Below are 20,235 nucleotides of genomic sequence, written 5' to 3'. Positions count from 1 at the left end.
AGCTGAAATATGGGGGAGCGGTGAAGAGAGCAAAAAGGAAGTTCCTGCAAAAATGGATTGTGTCAAAAGATTCTTGCTGCTCTGAGAAGGACCAAAAGCAATTTGGATTCTGTGGGACTGAACATAAGCAGTTGGGATTGACCAAAAGCAGTTGGGATTCTTATTTTTGGAAGAGGGAAGACCTGCCCTGCGCAGTGGTCCAGGATTAGCTGGTTACATAATTATGTGGTTGACTTTTGGCCCGTGAGTAATGCTGGAGCGGAAGCACCAGTGGGTTTTTCCACGTTGAGAGTGGCTCCGTCGTTGCCACGCGGGGGAGGAGGAGGAGGAGCCGGAGGAGGAGGAGGAGGAGGAGGTCTCCCGTGGTGCTGCCTTGGGTGACACGCGGTTGCCTGGGCTGGCCGACACGCCACAGGGAGCCGGAAGACCCCAAGGATTTTCTCCAAACATGGAAGAACATTGTGTTGGGAGCACTTTTCCCAGCTCCCCAATTAACTCGTAATTGGCCAACAAATCTGAGTGTTATTTGGATGGCTGCACAGGCCCACACAAGCCTTCGGGCCAGGCCAGGCGCCATGTTTGCAGCGAGAGCTAATTGCAGCTGTAATTGGAGATACTCCTTGTACCTTTGCTGTACCTCTTCTGTGTGGGCCAAAACATGGAGGATTTTTTGAAAGGTGGCTGGACAGGGCAGGGTTAACGAATGAGGTACACAACTTAAATCCTTCTTTTGTATTGCTTAATTCCTATTATGAAGTAGAACGTCAGGGAAAACTGTACCCAAGTTTGATGGCTTCTCTTTAAGTGTGTTTTGTTCTGGCATCAGAAGAAATATGGCAAATACTGTCAGTGAGAAAAGACTCAAAGTAATGTTTGGCTTTCAACATCCCCTGTATAGTCAGTTCCTCATGTTTTCATTGTTCTGAGCTTGCTAAGGATCAGCAGCACCCAGCCAGTCCTAGGCACCTCTGGATTTTGTAGCTGCCCCCTTCACGTGCCTTGAAAATGGGATTTGCAATGGGGGCGCAGGGCAAATGCCAACACACAACCGGCCTCTTCAAATGCTCCCCACACCGAGGGCGGGCGGCCCGGGGGGTCAGCTGCTGTCTGCGCCCGTTTCGGCAGCGCCACGTACTTCTGATCATCGTGACACACTCAGATTCATCTTATCAGGGCAACATCCATTTCATGAATGGAAATACCAGACCAATACATTACACAATTCATTTTAATTGTCAGCTAAAAAGAAATGTATCCGTCCATTGTGTAACATGAGCACCTTGCAATGCTCGCTGGGGTCTGTCGCAAGCGTGTGAAGATACCTGCCCCGCAGATGGTGCCTTGGGGACAGAAGGCATAAAAAGGGATTTCTGCCCCATCACAGGTGCCTTTGCCTTTGGTACTTTTTCTGCCCCATGGTTGTGCCCACGGCGGCCCTAAGGGCTTGTGCAGTACCAGCCGCAGGGGCTTGGTGAGGGGCTGTGGGTCTCCAGCTCTGTGGGGACGTGGTGTGCGGGACGACCGTCTCCCCGCAGAGGCCTGGGATGGCCGCCTAAAATTTAACATTTGTTATTCTCTCTCTTTTCCTTTGGAGTGCACAGGGGAGGACGTGGCGGCGCCCACCCGTAGTGCCTGTGTCCAGGCAGGGTGATTTCAGGGCCATTAAACAAGTATTAGGTGTCTTGTATCACGGTGTGAAATGCGAGGTGAAAGAAAAGTCATGAACACAAAACTCTCAGGAACTCCAGTTTGTAATTGCTCATATATAGTCAAAAACTGCGACAAAGAAAACCGCGCCAAGCATGAACATATGCAATGTATTTCTAGCACCCACTAATCAGAGGTACAGGACTTGCCAGGGGAGGAAAAGGAGATATTTCCTTTGAAGATTGCTAGGTCACGTGCCAAGCTTTCTGAATTCAGCACAGGATCAAAGACACACATGTATACAACATGGAGATAAAGTCCTGATCACTTCATCTTTGAGGTTACTTGATAGATTTGCTGCTGGCAATCCTGTGGCTTTCCATGGCAGGGTGCCCCACCGCTCCCATGGCATCCAGATCCACCACCACTCCCGTGGCATCCGGATCCACCACCGCTCCCATGGCATCTGGATCCACCGCTGTTCCCGTGGCATCCGGATCCACTGCTGTTCCTGTGGCATCCAGATCCACCACTGCTCCTGTGGCATCCGGATCCACCACTGCTCCCGTGGCATCCAGATCCACCGCTGTTCCTGTGGCATCCGGATCCACCGCTGTTCCTGTGGCATCCAGATCCACCACTGCTCCCACGGCACCCGGATCCTCCGCTCCCGTGGCACCCGTCACTGCTGTGGCATGTGGATCGTTCCTGCTGGTGGCACTGGTCCGTGTCCTGGCGGGAGCACATCTTTGCAGACCTGCTGGAAAGACCTTTAAGTGGGTGCGAAGGCAAGAGACAATGTAATGTCAGCTAGCAGGAGCAGATGTTTAGTCATATGGGATTACATATCAAGAACAAATTCTCATTATAAGGCAGGTTATTGAAGAAGAGAGACAAACTAGCACTGCACCTCTGTCCATAGCTATTCCTGACTCTGCTTTCTTCCTTCAAGCAATTCTTTCGTTTCACTTCTACGTTTAGCAAATACACAAGGTACAAGTTAATGCACTTAGTGATTAGTGAGAAGTGGAGGCCAAACAGAGTCCAGAGCCTGAAGTGTCCTGAAACGTCCTGTCCTCAGTTGCCCGAGCCAGTAAGTTGTAAGGTTTCCTAGTCACTTTCTATTATTTATCCACAGGCATGGAAGAAGAAGACAACCTAACCAGAGGATCGAGTGACTGTGACTTGAGATGGGTACAGAGACAAGAAGTGCAAGAGAAGTCGTCCTTAGGGCCAGGACAAGTCTGGTGATGATTAAAAGTGTAGAAGTCTCATTGTGCTGGACTTACCCTGTTCGGCAGGACTTCAAGAGGAGATGTGATGCTGAGAGAATGAGGAGAAATGGGCTGTGAGGTCTTTTATAGGGTGCCTAGCGTTTTTCCTCCGGAAACACGATGAGCTCCCACTGGAGGGACTTGATTGTTCACCATCCTGAGCACTTCGTTAATTGGAGAGTTTTCACACTGTCGTTTTGACTCATGGTATTGCAAGCAGATCAATATCCTGCTCTTGAGATCGCCATTCCTCTTGTTACTCCATAAAAATGTTAATTGCCCACCACGCCTGGTGTTGTTCGTGTGCAGGGATGGGGCGGTTTCTGGATGGTCTTGCTGCTTTTGCCTAAAGAATTCACCTGCTTCACGTGCCTAATGCAAAGCAGCCGTGATCCCGGGCCGGCGATGCGGGTGGGAAGGCGGGACAGTGGGCTGGGGGGCCAGGTTGCAAAGGGATCCAGAAAATAAAATGGGCTCAAAAGAGAACAAATAAGGCCGTGGTGGAGTGTCCCATCCCCACAGTACTAGTTCCCAATATCTGCTCCTGGTTTCCTTTATTATACTTTGGAGAAAAAAGTAGGAGGAGAGTATTGTGAGCTCTTTCCTCCGTCTGTGCCCCTGTCCTCACGGGTACATCGGGGAGGACACAATCTCTGTGGATTTAATGCTCTGCTTTGGGGAGAAAAGTGCATTTTCAACTACAGAATGCACTGGGCCTGATCTCAGCCAGGACTCTAGAGGCCACTGTAATATTAATAATAGCGTAGTTTGAATTAAAACAATATACAGAGTCAAGGAGATTCATTGTGAACCAATGGAGCTGAATCACTTAAACAGAGTGATACATGAGGAAATCAAAACGTGTCTGGGGATATTTCACAAATGGAAGAAGAATGAATTATTCATGATGAAGCACTAATTACACCCCAGATGACCTGGATGGTGACAAACATGTTTATAATGTATCTCGGTGATAGAGACATCCACCTGAGCATGGCCTGGTGGGGACGATGCTCATGGGACAGTCTCTGTCATTCTTGGGATCTCTGAACGCCTAATGGACCATGGACCAGAACATTTCTCGTCCATCTGCTCTTGCTCTGTGCTGCCTGTGCCTTTCCCATCCCTGAGTCCTCTCCCTGATGTTTCCCAGAGTCTTTTTTGGAGGCTTATGATGCTCGTCAAACCATACCCATTGCCCAGTGAATGAAATGATGTGCCAAACAGACTTTCTCATTTTTACCTCTCTGATGAAGTGTTTGGGTTCTATTTTTTACAGTAGTATATCAGTATTTAATTGCTGGGTTGCACAAAGCATCTGTGATGAAAACTGATAGTTCCTTCTGAACAAGGAAGTTGTCTGGAGTAGCAATAAAAAGACACAAGGCTGAATCAACCGGGAATCTCGATGTGAGGGCGAACGGGGATGCTGCAAACTTCAGCTTTGGCCACAAGAAGGGACAGAAGGAATTCGAAGAGATGAAGTAGAAAACACTGATGCAAGGGGATTATGAACAATGCATTTTTATTGCCTCCACCTCTACTGTGAAATAAGGAGGTGAACAGAACTTAATATTTCACAGAGACAGTGGGTTACATCTTCAAAGGGCGTTACAAGCGAAATGACAGGAAGAGTGGAAATCCACGATCAACACAGGACATTCCAAACATCAAGTGCAACATGTGAGAGCAACAAGTTTCCCTCCTTCATACCTACTCAAGTCTTCTACTTTGTCTTCTGGGCTGGCACTTTGCAGACCTGCTTTTGCTGCTGTCTTGGGATGCACTTTGTCACGGGCACACAACGTTGCTGCACAGGAGGGGGACAGACCTGCACAGGAGGGGGACAGACCTGCACAGGAGGGGGACAGACCTGCACTGGAGGGGGACAGACCTGCACTGGAGGGGGACAGGTCTGCACCGGGCAGCACTGTGGGACCTGCTGCCTTGGTTTGCCAGGTTTCCCTCCCTGGTACCCTGATCCATGACACGTCTCAGAGCAGACCGACCTCCCGTAGCTGTTGCATCCCCCAGATGACCCATAGCTGTATGTGGGCCTCCTGACACAGCTTGAACCTCCTCCTTGGCATGAACCTGAGGGTTCATGGCATCTCTCAGCACAGACAGACCTCCCGTAGCTGTTGCATCCCCCAGATGACCCGTAGCTGTATGTGGGCCTCCTGACACAGCTTGAACCTCCTCCTTGGCATGAACCTGAAGGCTCATGACATCTCTCAGCACAGACAGACCTCCCGTAGCTGTTGCATCCCCCCGATGACCCACAGCTGTGTGTGGGTCTCCGGACACAGCTCGAGCCCCCGCCTCCATGGCAGGAACTGGCGGCAGCATAGCCGTGGCACCTCTCGGAGCAGACTGGCTGCCGGTAGCCATAATGCCGGTAGTCGTGCCCTCTCATGCCTTCGACACCTTCGTTGTCACACCCCGAAGAGCAGGTGTTGTAGCCGTAGCGGAAGGGAGTGCGCCGGGTGTCCAGCCAGGACCCCGATGGATCATACCAGGTTGAGTTCAAGTTGAAGTATGATTCTCTTCCAGAAGAGTATATCATGTTTGAGTTGTAGGGAACAACCTGAAAAACACATGGCCAGGTAGGCTTGCATTTCCGTGTCTTCCATTTTCATTTAATTTCCCATAAAGTTGCTCTGGTGAGCCATGCGTAGGTCAGCCTTGCTTATCTTTAAAACCTTGATCTAAAGGCAATTCTTGCAGTTGCCCAACACTGGTCAGACTATGTCCAAACTCTTTTTGATCTTACTCTTGATTTTTTTTCCCACCAAGAACAGAAATAAACATAAGGCACTGCAGCACATAGTGGCATTGCTGTAAATCCCATACCCAAGTCCTCCAAGAGCTTCTTCCTTGGCTTAACCCACCATCCTCTAGACTTTGTGTGCAGAGCACGGTCTGAAGGACCATACAAGGTTGCCAGGTCCATGACCCTCTGAAACCAGACCCCCACCCCAAAATGAACCCCGCTGCTCCGGGATGTGTCTTACCCAACTCACGACGGAGCGCAGACGCTGACCAGGCAGCAGATTGTGAGAGGCAAAGGGACAGAGGCCTTTTATATGGTTCCAAGCTTCCCCTTGTAAATGAAACACACTGCAGGAACGTTGGCAAAACATCTCCTCCATTTGGATGCTGTTCCCAGCACCTGGCATGTTCTGCTTGACTCATGATTCCTGATACGCATCTCTTAATTATAATGGAGTTTCTGAGTGGTGCACATGAAAGACTCACATCGTTTAAGCCACACATTGGCTATGTGAGGCAGGTAATAAAGGACTTATTCACCATCTCCAGAGGACCAAGACACAGAGTGGTGGCTGATGGGTGACCTGTGAGTCAGGAGCTGTGGTGTGCACTGTGCGAATGTCCTGGCCTTCCCATTCTGCTGCCCATGAGGAGCATTTCCAGGTGCCTGAAGCAGAAACAGGTGATTGGGAAGAGCCAGCTCCGACTCACCAAGAGCAAATCATGCTGGTGGGTTTCAGTGACGAAGAGGCTGGCTCTGTGGATGGGACAGTGTGATGGATGGTGCTACAGCTTTGGAAAGGCTTTTGGCGCAGTCTCCCACAGCAGCCTTGTTTAACTAAACCCGTGGAATCACAGAATCATGGAATCATTTTCATAGCAAGAGAGAGGACAAGAGGAAATGGCCTCAAGTTGCACCAGGGAAGGTTCAGATTGGATATTAGGAAAAAATTCTTCATGGAAAGGGTTGTGAAGCAGTGGAACAGGCTGCCCAGGGCAGTGGTGGAGTCACCATCCCTGGAGGGGTTTCAAAGGGGCATAGACGAGTTTCCTAGGGACACGGTTTATTGCGAGAGTTGGCTGGACTTGATGACCTTGAGGGTCTCTCCCAACAGAAATTATTCTGTGGGTCTATTATTTTGGTTAGAAAAGACCCTCAAGATCGTCGAGTCCAAGCGGAATCAAAGCCTGAGCAAAGCTGGCCTGGAAGCGGCAGCACGCGCGGGTGAGCGGGCTCGGAGTCCGCCCTCGGGCGCCGCCGTGAGCCGGGGCCGCCTTCCCCAGGGAGCTGCGGGGAGAAATAGCCAATAAAACAATGGATTTCTTAAGTGAAAGTTCTTGTGTAAGTAGGTTTTAATTTGGCTAAAATCAGACAAGAGAAAAAGAAATTGTGGTTTTCTACCTGAAGACATTAAGAAACGAAGAATGCATTTCTTTTTCTTTCTGATTTTCCTCAGTGGTTGCCAGCATCCGTGGGGACACCCCGGGGCTGGACTTAGGCAACACAGAGAAACAGCAACGTTTGTTTTAATGCACCCAGTGAAAGGATTTTCTGGCAAAGTGCGAAAGAAACAGGACGTTACGAGCACGGGGAGCTGCGGGGGTTGAGCTTGTCCTCGGTCTTCCTGCACGGAGTGAAAGGCACTCCTGGCACGCACAGACACCGCACGTGCTGGGGCACGCGCTTATTATCCCGATTAACATTTATATAATGGATGACTCCCAGGGCAGTGTTCCTAGGTGGCTAACGAAGGTGATGGCACACGTTAGAGGACGAACTGTTTGTACCTGGATCTCCTGCTGGTGGACCACAGTGAAGTCCATCCCTTGGTCCTGTGGTGGGTAACCACAGTGGAGAGGGTTTTACCGCCCACAGATGGAGGTTGGCCTGGTGAAAGTGCTACAGCTGGAGCTGCTCATGTGTGAACTCTAATATTGTTTTAAATTTATGGGTTTCCTTGTGAGAATTTTAATGGCTTGTAATAACTACTCATTGTAACTCCGGTGATATCTTTGAGATGAAAAAAGAGAAGAACCAAGTGTCAGGTAAACTTTTTCAAATTTTATTCTTGAACACACAGGGAGAAAATAAGATTGTAGGAGCCCTTGATGCTCCTGCAGTCACAGTCTGTACTTTTTTTTCCCAGTACAGTCCTTTGAACAACCTGGAAACCACAGTCCACTGGACCCATGGAAGAAGTTGTTTGTCCATCCTTGCTCAGGCTCTTTCCATCCAGCTTACCTATCCCCAGGCTGCTCACCTTCTTGGAAGAGGGGACACCCACCTGGTCTACCCCGAGGGAGATGAGTTTTGGATCATTGAAGCCTGTTCCTTGGCAGGGGAAGACCCTGGGGATGTAAAGTGTCAGTGCTGGGGTCACGCAGGGGACTGCAGACCCCGAATCCGGTGTGCAAAGAGCAGCGACGAGCAGTCAGCTGTGGGGGGGTCGCGTCGCGTGGAAAGTGGCGGTGGGAGCCCCGGCAGCTTGGGTGAGGAGCGAAGCATCCCCTGCGCTGAGCGATGTGCAGGTGTGTGCTGGAGAGACACCCCAGCACCTCGCTGGCCCATCCTCACTTCACCTGCAGGCAGGGTGGCAGGAGAGGGACCTGCTTTTGCTGGTGCTGGCTGGGATGCAGCGGCAGGGGAGCTGGGCAGCGGTGCTGGGCGGGCGGGCGGCAGCGGTGCTGGGCGGGCGGGCGGCAGCAGGGGATGCAGGGGCAGCGATGCTGCAGCAGCGGGGGATGCGGTGTCATGGGTGGGCAGGTCTCCTGCTCCACTCGCCTGCACGGCTTGTCGCAGCATCCCGGCTCCTCACCGTGTTGGGGGCGGTACTGCTGCAGCGGCCGGCGGCGGATTTTCATGGGTGGGGGGCAGATGGGCTGCACGTGGCTCACCTCCACCCGCCGCCGGGGCTTGTTTTGCTGGGATGGGCAGCAGCTCTGGGGTGGGCACGGCTTGATGGGCTGGCACCCCTGTGGCACAGGCTGGCACCCCTGTGGCACGGGCTGGCAGGACCCCTCGCTGTCGTGGCTGAGGCTGCCAGGGTTGTGGCAAGGGCTGCTCATGGGGCTTTCGTGACAGCTACTTGGGCAATCGTGCCACGTCCAGCCCTTCTCGCCGCAGACGGAGCCGCTGCCGCATGAGTCCTGGCCGCTGTCGCCTTTGCTGTGTTGCATCCTGTGCAGAGACGTCCAAGCCCTTGGGGACAAAAAGGAACAAAAAAAGCAAAACCACTGACTTATTTCATTTGTTTGTTTTTGTTTTTCCTGTTTCTATGGAAAAAATGAGGAATCCAAGACAGCTGAGAGGATCCAACTCACCCGGTGACTGGTGTTGGATGGGATGAGCTGAAGTCCGAGTCCCGAGGACAGCGCTGTGGTTGAAAGCTTTTATATGCGGCAAAGCTGCCTTGGCAGTGAAGCATCCCATGGGAATTAATAGCTGAGCTCTGAGTGCCACTTCTGTGTGTGTATTTTTTCTGGCACTTGCTGTTGGATTAATCAGCCGCAATTAGCACCTCCCTTGATGCAATGTCAGCTTAGCTCTTTGCATATGCAGCGGCCATTATCTAATTGGTTCTTCTAAAGGTCATGTTCAAGTACGCTGTTACCTAATGTTAGTCAGATGAAGTCCCGGGATAAGGATACCTGGAATACCGTGATGCTGAGTGATGTGCCCCAAAGGAGTCTCTAGTGGCAGCGGGAAATCCCAAAGAGGTGCAGGAGTCCCCATGCGCAGTCCCATGTCCAGGTCCCCAACAGGGTGCTGGAGCAGAGGTGTGCGAACGGCAGCACTGGAAACGTGGTCGATCAATAGGGATTTTTTTATTTTTGCTTTCCTGATCTTCCATCTGGAAAATCTTTGGCTTTTGACTTGTTAGTGGAAAGTTGGAATTTGCCGTGAGAAAACATGGACGAAGGCAGTCTGTGATATTGGACACGGCGCTTTTTGCCTTCCAGAGCATGGAGAAGCCTGACAGCTGAGGGATCGCGGGTGACGTCAGGGCCATGGGGAAGGGCAGATGTTGTTGCCCCGTGTGCAGGACGGATGACTGGAAGAGGTGAGCTGTAAGTACAGCACCGCTGTGCACACCAGCGCATGGGGACACGGGGACTCCCGGTGCCAGGCCGTGGGGGGGATGCGTATTCCCCCATTTAAATGAATTAATTCCCTTCCGAATGAGCAGCACCCTAGTTGAGTGAGCGGGCACAACACTGAAAGTCGCTTTATGTGCTGCAGATCTGTAACGTGGACGTCACGGCGGAAGGTTCAAGTCATGAACCAAACATTTCAGGCTTTGTCAGGAGCAGTGTACACCTTTCTGGCATTTCGGCTTTGACTCATTTTCCCTGTAACCGCTCCAGTTTGCATTTCTGTGGATGCTGAAGGCATTTTTTAAGTATCGGCAAAGAATCTCTCGCAGCAGCCCCAGGCTCAGTGCAGAAGGCATTTCCATGAGCTCACGTGGAGCCTCTCCAAGAGAGGTTGAGAGGTTTGTCGGATGGCGTTTGGGTTTGAATCACCGGGAGAAGCATGTGCAGAATTCAGGGGTGCGGCTGCGGGGCCGTGCCTGGGCCCGACAGCTCCGCTGCTGCCAAGGCGAATTATCCTCTAGCTTCAGGGAAAATACAATTGCCTTGCAGGAAGCCACGGGACTTGCATGTAAGGACGGAAAAGACCTTGGAATCTGTTAAAGACCAACAGGACTTTTGATTTATGACTCATTCCCGCAGTCCCAAGATCATGCTTTTTTAATATGATTTGATATTTTCATGTCAGGAAAGATGTTTTGGAGTCACGTCACTTCCCTTCCCGGAGGTTTTACAAATCACAAAGTGTGAATATTTAATTTCTGAGTCTCTTATCTCAAAATTTGCCACATTTTAGTGGAATGCCAGATGAAATTATAGTATTTCTGCATCCTTCCAGCTAGACTTATATCTCCGTATTTTTCAGCGACTCACTCCCTCCCTGAACCATACAGACTGTGCTTACTGGTCTATTTAATCTTATTGATAAGACACCAAGCCCAAACCTTTGGCTCCGGTCTCAGGACCATACGGATGTTACGATTGCTCATTGTGTATCTTCAAAGCCTATCATCTCCAAACGGCGTGGCCAAGAGGATGCTCCCATCCCTCAAATAGCAAGCACTGTTTTTCCCTGGATGAGAGCTTGACCCAGGACGTTTACCGCACACGCTGCCGTGCTGGCATCGGTACCATGAGGATCAGCTGAAAAATTCATATTTGGAAGCTAAGCAAATGCTGAAAAAGTCCCAGATCATAGCTCTGGTTTAAAAGATGAAGATAAATGAATGAACATACACCAGAAGTTTGCAGTGTCATAAGTTATAACGTTTATTGTCTTTCATGACTAATTGGAGGTTAAAGCAAGAAAAGGGAGTATGATGAATCAACAGCATTAAACATCCCACACACCAAGAGGAAAATTAACAGCAAGACTAGTGCATACAGAGGAATATCATACTTCTCAGTTGCTAGCAAGTTCAAAGCACATTACAGGCATTTGGTGATTAAAGGCAGATGAAGAAGAAGAGAGATGATCTACAGTCTCTAAGCAAAGGAGGAAGGGCGTTCAGGGCCGTATCCATTCCGTATCCGACACCGAGTGACGCAGGCGGGAAGCACAGGCAGCGCAGCCGCAGCGGAGCAGCGCAGCCCAGCCCGCCCCTCGCCGAGCGCGTTCAGTTGCCGCAGCCGCAGCATCCGCTGTTGTTGTTGTTACTGGTTATGGTGTAGCAGGTTGGCATGGGCATGCAGCAGGACACAGGGCAGCAGCTCTGCCGGGGCATGCAGCACTGTGAGGGCATGCAGCACTGCGAGGGCATGCAGCACTGCGACTTGGAGGACTTGGAGCTGCCGTAGCAGCACACGGTGTAGCTGTTGTTGTTATTTCCACCGCAGCATCCACAGCCTCCGCTGGACATGTTGTTGGTAGTGGTGCAGGCAAAGCTGAAAGGAACAGAGTCTGTCTGTGACTTGGAACTGGATATTTGGAAATACAGAATTCATTCAAAGCTCTGTTTATGCTAAATTTGGAGATTAAAGGAGCCTAAACCCTGGTTGCAATTCTTCTATCTGTCTTTTTCCTGTGAAGTAGATGCCCACCTACTTGTACCAGGGCATCTCTAATGCCTTAGCAACAATCACATAGTACACAGAGTCCTCATTCTGGACCTTCCTGAAACGTTCTTGCTCTCCTTGCTCTCCATGGCCTTACTGATACTCCTTTAGCCTCTCCATCCTATAACGTTTGAGCTCATCCACATAATTCCTAGTACACAGTTCATAAAAGACCCATTTTAGCCAAAGTCCCAGCCCAGACACATGGCTGTATTTGGGTGCTGTTTTGAGATACCCATAGAATTTTTCTTTTGTGAAAAGCAAGGAAGATTTAGAGGTTGTCACTTACCCTGTTGAAGAGTGAGGAGAGGTGAAGTGAAGACGAGTGAATGAAGTACACTGGGCCAGGAGACCTTTTATAGTCCTGGACTCCTTCTTCCTGGAAGTGAGACAGCCACTGACCATTTCAACTTCCCTGTTTACTAACCCAAACCCATACTTTTTAGCTATACGTGTCTCCTGGTATTTACTCTTTGCCTTATTATTTGTGATCACCACCTTTGTTTTGCCTCGTAATTGTTTAACCTGCAGATAATCAAAGGGCTTCTATGAATACTAATGAATTTGTCCTCACTGCAGCCTTGCAAGGGAGCCAAAAAATGCATCCCTGTATCTGTTTAACAAATGCAGACAGTGATGGCCAAAGATGCTAAGGGACTTACTCAGCAGAGGCAGCTGCTGCTGAATCAGGTTAAGAGCTGAAACCGAACCCCTGCGTTGTGTCTTTCGGGCATGTCAGGAGCTATTTCATCAGACTGGTGTTTGAAGCAAACATTTGGAAAATGTCATGAAAATGGGTATGTGTGTTCCTGGTCACAGGACACGCACGTGAGGAGGCAGCAAGACCATGTGTTTGGGATGCGTTGGGAGTCATGCTGGCTCCTGGATCTCAGTCACCTGCACGTGACCCCATGCAAGGTCATCTTGCCGTCACGCACGTTAAGAGCATCTCTGTGATGCCAAAGTCATATTTGCCCTTTGGCTTGCTTAAACTCTTGCAAATCCTCAGTCTGGGGGGTTTAGGTTTGCATGCGGGTGTCACTAACACAGGGTGGGTAAGGGTGCTTCAGTTCCTGCTCTGCTTTGTTGGGACTTCTTTCCTGGGAACATTTCTGAAGACCCTGAGTTGAACTGGCCTCACTACAGTATATTTTGCATTTTAAATAAAAAGTTAAGGGTCAGCGCTTCCTGCGCAAGTGGCAATGCAAGGAACCATGGCTCTGGAGCCAGATGTGATGCATTGCAAGTCAACATGTCCCTCCTGCAGCCTCCCCTTGCTCTTGTGTGCTGGAGCCCTGGTTTTGATCGGGACCTCCTCTGCTCGGCTCCTCAACAGGGAGGGAGGGGATGTGGAGCCAGAGGTGGTGCGAGATTCTTTGTGAGGGTTGGAAGTGGTACATGGAGGATTCTGGCGTGGGATGAGAGGGTGGGAGGAGGCTAAAGGTGGAAGAGCTATGACAGCCACAGAATACTGGTCCTAACTGGGGTAATGAAGCTAAGTGGGAGGCAGGGACTCAGAAGCGATGCAGGAAAAGACATTGTTGAGGTGGAACCATTTTCTGGGAGGGAGAGAGAAAGGGAGGAAGGTCAAGGTAGGGAAAAGCCATGGGCAACTGAGCCAGGGTAGATGAATGCTCATTTAACGCCAGCTGCCGTCTTCCATGCGCTTCGCTGTGGGGCTGAACGCTGACAAGAACACAGAGTATTTGGGAGGAATTTTTTCCGCAGCCTGAAATTGCAGCTCACATTCAGAGGCCTCACCACATTGTCCCGAGAGGAGTGCTGGCTAATGAGAGGATGCTGGAGCCTGCCTGGCGAGTTCCTGCCTCCTGCCCGGCATCCTCCGGCATCCCCGGGGTGCTGTGCAGTGAACTGCTCCCGGACGAGCTGCCGCCAGCCCGAGGACGGTTGTAGGGCCTTGGTTTGCCTTCACAGCGCAAGGGGAACAGATTGCCGTTTTATTGCCACTTCGCCCCTGCAGTAAATGCAGCCAGATCCTTTCTGGGATTTCCGGCATGGGAGTAATCCCTTGAGTGAAATGCTGGAGAAGCAACACGTGTGGTCACAGCTGCTCCAGTCAGAGCAGAACGTGCCTGGCATTCCCTTCCTAGCGGGTCCTCTCTGAGGAGGCACAGACATTGCTGCCCATGGGAACAGATCAACTTACGAGGAATTGATGGTGCAAAGGGCACGTTTTACCAGCACCTCCAGAGGGAAGTTCTGCTTTGCAAATCCTGCAACTGCAAGAAGGAGGGATGACCTAGGTGGGCACTTCCCACCTGTGATAGTGGAATCCAGCCTTTCGTGTAAGTTGTGTACTCAAATGGGCTCTGGTGAGTGGGCTACGGATCCTCATGCAAAGAAGGGACTGGAGCAGAGAGGAAGCGCAATCAGTAAAAGGCATGAGACACAGAACGAGATCTGGGGAGCAGAACTTGGTACCGTGTTTGGATACAACTCTGACACAGACACTCCTTAAAGACGCTGGAGACTTCTCACCGATCTTTTCTAACACTTCAACTTGATACTTGGTAACTCAGATATTTTAGCAGAGGCGAGACCTGCCTCATAAATGTTGAACTATTTATAGGGATTGTCTGTAGGTTGTAAAGTAGACTTCTAGCTGGTTGAAATACACGTGTCTTTCCTAGATGGGATGTGCCTGTGTCAAACCATTTCAGAAGAAATTCACATCCTTTACAAGTTGTGTATTACTTTCTTCCCATTTCTTTGCAGGTTTACAGTGAGAGCAGAAATATTGCTCACAGAGCTGCCAGACACTCAGATTCTGTTTGAACACACCCATGCAGAAGCTCAGGGATGCATCCATTTCCTTTGTGTAGGCAACCCCCCCAGTTAGCACCTATTAGGCAGGACCATCCTGATACCATTAATAGAAGAAAATGGGAAGAAAACATGACAGGTGTGGTGACGCACTCTGGATACACCAGGTAGCAAACAAACAATGACCAGGAGTTTTGCAGGGTTGAACTACAAATTTTATTGGCTTTCAGACAGACTGAAGCAAAACAGTGATGAAAAGAATTAGACATCCCACGTACCAAGGGGAAAATTAACAGCGGGATAAATGCTTACACAGGAAGGTCATACTTAGTAGTTGCCAGTAACTTCAAAGCACGTTACAGGCATTTGGTGATTAAAGGCAGATGAAGAAGAAGAGAGATGATCTACAGTCTCTAAGCAAAGGAGGAAGGGTGTTCAGGGCCGTATCCATTCCGTATCCGACACCGAGTGACACGGGCGGGAAGCACAGGCAGCGCAGCCGCAGCGGAGCAGCGCAGTCCAGCCCGCCCCTCGCCGAGCACGTTCAGTTGCCGCAGCCGCAGCATCCGCTGTTGTTGTTGTTGTTAGTGCTTATGGTGTAGCAGGTTGGCATGGGCATGCAGCAGGACATGGGGTAGCAGCACTGCGAGGGCATGCAGCACTGCGAGGGCATGCAGCACGGCGACTTGTAGGACTTGGGGCTGCTGTAGCAGCACACGGTGTAGCTGCTGTTGTTGTTATTTCCACCGCAGCATCCACAGCCTCCGCTGGACATGTTGTTGGTAGTGGTGTAGGCAAAGCTGGAAGGAACAAAGAGAGTCTCTTTTTCTCCGGCTGAATTTCCCAGGTGTTTATCCAGTTTAAAGAATGCTCATCCCAAAGTCCATCCTGAACTCCCCGGGGAAGTCCCAGCTGTCTAGAATCCCATGACAGCCTTTCCCTGAGATTTCCAGACTTTTACATTGGACATCAGTGCATTTGGCACATTGTCCAGCACTGGGTTCCATCAGAGAGAAGCCACCCAAGTGGATCCCAGAACCATTCTCTCGAAATTGGTCCCAAATCAGACAGAACAGGAAATCATGGATGACCTCCTGGAAAAGCGCACAGATCGCGAACAAGAAGGCAAGTAGTGAGCTCTGACTTACCCTGTTGACCAATGAGGACAAGTGAGGAGAAGTCAAGACGAGTGAATGAAGAGCACTGTAGTGGAGAGCCTTTTATATGCTTCAGAGCCGCCCCTCTGGAAATGAGGCATTCTTTGGCAATTCTGACTTCATTGTGTATCACCCGATATGTGCCTTTCACGTGTTTTCTGGTATTTAATCTTCACCTCTTTCTGTTTGCTCCGCACTGTAATTAGCTGTTCATATAAACAACAGGCGCACATTTTCTAATGTATTTGCATTAATGGAACCGGAGGCAGCTGTAAGGTATTCCCGTCCACTTCCCAAGGAATGACCCTGAGACAGAGACACTTAACAATTTGCCTGGGGGAGGAAGGAGCTGAAGCAGTGGGAGAACCACGCCTGGAACTGGGGAATGTCACCGCTCGCGTGTCCTCTCTGCGCTTGGCGGGGACTTTGGGGGACCAGTGGAACTATTTGTCAATGTAAATCCTTTTTTCCTACCTCTGGCTGTGTGGTCGAAGTTAAGACTGAAGAGTTTCTCCTCTCTCAGCCGTGTGCTCGGGTGCTTTGTCCTCACACTCCCTGCTTTTTATTTTCAATGTGCTATTAAGGATTTTCTTAACATTTTCATCCATGGAACGGATGGGTGAAGCCTATATTAAGCAGCTTTCAAAGAAGTCGTGCACAAGTGTTAGATTTCTCCGCATTGTTACCATACACTCAATTTTATGGGATTGTTTCCAAGGCCCGTGAGGCTGGGATAGCGTGTGTCCAACAGTATTCATGATGATCGCATTCAGTGCTTCACACTAACACTTTGATTCTTTGCCACTGTGGGCAAGCACAAGGCTCAAGACTGGGAATTGGGTCTTGAGTGCACTTCTCCGTGTCTTCACCCCGCGCCTCGGGAGCCCAGCAAGTACCTCACGAATGCTCCGAGTTGGGCACCCAACAGGGCTTTTCCAGCAATTACTTACAGCTGTTTTGGCTGAAATGTGCTCAGGCCAAGACTGAGCAGTCAGGAGTGAACAGATAAAATGTTTGGAGTCAGGGCAGATGTTATGAAATGGGCATGAGGATGGGGAAAGGAGCTGTGGCCATATGCAGAGCTAGGACAGCCCCACATGAGACAAAGAAGGTGTTGATGAAGTTTTCACCTGCTGAGAGGAGACACCAATGTGACACGAGTCTCAGGACGATGAGGCAGCTAATATTCACAGCAAATAAAGGCTGCTGTCACGATCAGCAGACTCTGAATGTGAGGCTGGCGCGGCGGCAGGAGACACGTAGTTCCTTCCGAAGATGCGAATGTGACCTCCTGTGACACTGGATGGCTCTTCTGGAATTGTCCCTGGGGAAGGATTGTTTCAGTCATGAGATCATAGCCAGATACCTGCCTGCAGGAAGTAATGCCCCTTTGTGTAAACCTCAGCTGTGCTGTCCAATGAATAAGTCATTAGCCGCCTTTTTATCAGGCTTTATTGCCATCATATTGGCTAAAAATGATCCCTGTGTTAGAAATGGATGTGAACCCTGCAAGGCTGTTGCCAATCAGGGTCTTAAACCTTGAGGAGATACTGGCGTTTAATGTGTAGTTGGGTCAGAAATAACATCTTCTACAGTAAATACCTTTTACAAGCCTTGCCATGCTGTGCCTTGCCATGCTGTGCCATGCCATGCTGTGCCATGCTGTGCCGTGCCATGGTGTGTCATGCTGTGCCTTGCCATGCTGTGCCATGCCATGCTGTGCCATGCTGTGCCATGTCATGATGTCTTTGTAAACTTTCGTGGTGGTTACATGAATTTGAGGGCTGCAGTACCTTTGTGAACAGGGAGGAACCGGTCCTGGCAGCCTTTCCAGCATACGCTGAAACTAATATTCACAAGACTTCCTTAACAAATTGTGCTTCCGATACGGTATAGAATGGTATAGAATATCCTTCTGCCTGTGTATTGTACCCGATTTACCTGTTAACCAAAACCTCCTAAAGTCTGAATAATCTTGCAGGAGAGTTTAACGTATGTAGAGAAGATGATTCTAATGCAGACTTTGTGTATGCTCTGAAGGTTTGGTTGAGGGAAGCAATCAAGATAGCGCTTAAGGCATTTTCTTGAGACGTGCAATTCAGAGCTCTGTCCTGAATTTTAATGCTAAAGGAAGTCCCAGCCAGGTAGAAGGGATATTGTTGACTCATGTACACGCTATTTTAGGAATGAAGCTCTTAAGTTGTATGCTAATGCCTGGGTTTCATTCCAGCACTGGTAATCCAGGAATGCTGCATATGAAAAATCTCTGCTCACATAAAAATAATTCAGTGATCCAAAGTGCTTTCTGAAATTTTATTTTGAAGATGGTACCTTCTGTTCAGTGAGCAGCGAACTCCTCTCAATACATACTGAAATACCTATTCCAGTATCAAGCATATGTTCCTATATTCTTTATGAAGTGCTGTGATTTCAGCTGGCGGAATTGCACGTGCTTCATCCAGACTGCGTCAAGTGTTGTTTACCTTAACCATTTAGTTTTATAGTAAAAAAGGGGCTAACTTGGGCAAATGGTCAGTGGGTGCAAGAAAGGATCATTCTGCTCTGGTGTCTTAAGACATAATTGATGCCAATGGGAAGCATTTTGGGGCAGTTTTTTCCTCAATGTTCTGCTGTGCCACGGAAGATCTTTGGTAGCCAGGAGGCTGAAGGCATAGAAAACACGACCAGAATGAGGATGCACCTGGGCAAAACAATGTAAGAACAACCAAACACAAGACATTTTGCGTTTTGCTCAATGCTAGGTTTTATTGTCTACAAGTCAAGAAGGAAAACGAAGAATGATCACATTAACTGCAAAGGTATTCCAAGTCCCATAACCAAGAAGAGAATGAACAGCCACACTAATATCTAATACATGCCTTACACAGTGGATAAAATATTCAAGTGCATTGCAGATGTTCGATAATTGAAGGACAGAAAGAAGAATTTTGAAAACAAGAAGAAAATCACTAGACATTTACTCCGCCATCACGTGAACCAGAAGTGAATGAGCAGGTTTTCACCTCCTCGTGCCTGCTCTTGTTGCATGCCAGAGATGGGCGCCAGCAGAGCTGATGTTGCCACCTGGAGCTGGCTCAGCAAGACTTCTTGATGGAGTCGCAGCACTGCTGGATCGGTATGGAACACTTCCTCAGTGGAGAGCAGTACTGCACGGGGCTGCAACACACCACCACGGGTTTCTTCACCACGTAGGAGCAGCAAGACAGACGTCCAGAGCAGCAGCAGGGGCAGCAGCCACAGCGGCAGCAAGGTTGCAGGCAACAGGACTGCTGGCACACCTTGGTACAGCAGACGGACCGCTGGCACGGGTCACAGCAGGACTGCTGGCATGGGTCACAGCAGCTGGATTGCTGGCACGGGTCACAGCAGGACTGCTGGCATGGGTCACAACAGCTGGATTGCTGGCATGGGTCACAACAGGACTGCTGGCATGGGTTACAGCAGGATTGCTGACATGGGTTACAGCAGGATTGCTGACATGGGTCACAGCAGGTCTTCTGGCACGGGTCACAGCAGGACTGCTGACATGGGTCACAGCACTGTTTCTGGCATGGGTCACAGCAGGACTGCTGGCACGGGTCACAGCATTGTTTCTGGCACGGGTCACAGCAGGACTGCTGGCATGGGTCACAGCAGGACTGCTGACATGGGTCACAGCACCGTTTCTGACATGGGTCACAGCAGGACTGCTGGCATGGGTCACAGCACTGTTTCTGACATGGGTCACAGCAGGACTGCTGGCACGGGTCACAGCACTGTTTCTGGCACGGGTCACAGCACCGTTTCTGGCACGGGTCACAGCAGGACTGCTGGCATGGGTCGCAGCAGATGGACTGCTGGCATGGGCTGCAGCAGACAGTCTTCTTCTGGCACGGGTCGCAGCAGACGCTCTGGCATGGCTGGCTGCAGCACACGGTCTTGCTCTTCACGATGGGGCAGCATCCGGTGGAGCACATGTTGATGTAGTGTGGTTGGAGCTGGAAGCACTGAAGACCTGAAACACAATGTACTTTCAGACACAATGCCTCCTTCCGAGTTCTTACATGTTTCATTTCGGCATACAAATTCTGCTGCCTAGGTCTGCAGGTGGTGGCCATATCACACACCTCTTCCTATTTATTTGTCTGGAGTTGCAAAAACAGATCTTTACAGAAATCAAGCTCAGTATCCCAGTAATATTTGTGCATCTTTTGGACCACCTTAGGAACTAACTTTGGTCCACTCATCCATGAACATCAGTCCCTGAATTTCCATGCCAAGGAGTTTGTTTTCAACTCCCAAGGCCTTTGCTCTTTCTCTACCAACCGTCTTTCAAAATAAACCAACAGGCTGGAAAAATCCGGGTTTCAGAGCGAGCTGTAGATCAGATACAAAGACACGTTTTGACTAATTGCTTGATCAAAACCAAATGAGAACCATTGCAACCAAGGGAC

General features: G+C 49.8%; 4 protein-coding genes across 4 annotated transcripts; all 4 read right to left on the bottom strand.

The window, feature by feature from the left end:
- Positions 1 to 1,971: 1,971 nt before the first annotated feature.
- Positions 1,972 to 2,394, bottom strand: LOC309450381 (uncharacterized protein; the record flags this gene model as incomplete). Its single annotated transcript, XM_082073216.1, has 1 exon — positions 1,972 to 2,394. One exon carries the CDS (start codon positions 2,392 to 2,394, stop codon positions 1,972 to 1,974), a length of 423 nt encoding a protein of 140 aa, XP_081929342.1.
- Positions 2,395 to 4,647: 2,253 nt separating this feature from the next.
- LOC309450326 (uncharacterized protein) lies at positions 4,648 to 5,487 on the bottom strand (the record flags this gene model as incomplete). The annotated part of the gene is made up of 1 exon (XM_082073129.1): positions 4,648 to 5,487. One exon carries the CDS (start codon positions 5,485 to 5,487, stop codon positions 4,648 to 4,650), a length of 840 nt encoding a protein of 279 aa, XP_081929255.1.
- Positions 5,488 to 8,264: 2,777 nt separating this feature from the next.
- Positions 8,265 to 8,870, bottom strand: LOC309450380 (uncharacterized protein; the record flags this gene model as incomplete). The annotated part of the gene is made up of 1 exon (XM_082073215.1): positions 8,265 to 8,870. One exon carries the CDS (start codon positions 8,868 to 8,870, stop codon positions 8,265 to 8,267), a length of 606 nt encoding a protein of 201 aa, XP_081929341.1.
- A 10,006-nt stretch (positions 8,871 to 18,876) lies between these two features.
- LOC309450379 (uncharacterized protein) lies at positions 18,877 to 19,854 on the bottom strand (the record flags this gene model as incomplete). The annotated part of the gene is made up of 1 exon (XM_082073214.1): positions 18,877 to 19,854. One exon carries the CDS (start codon positions 19,852 to 19,854, stop codon positions 18,877 to 18,879), a length of 978 nt encoding a protein of 325 aa, XP_081929340.1.
- Between the last annotated feature and the right edge of the window lie 381 nt (positions 19,855 to 20,235).

The sequence above is a fragment of the Streptopelia decaocto genome (assembly GCF_964273445.1).
Source record: "Streptopelia decaocto genome assembly, chromosome: 26".
NCBI lineage: Eukaryota > Metazoa > Chordata > Aves > Columbiformes > Columbidae > Streptopelia > Streptopelia decaocto.
This window is presented reverse-complemented; position numbering and strand designations above follow the sequence as displayed.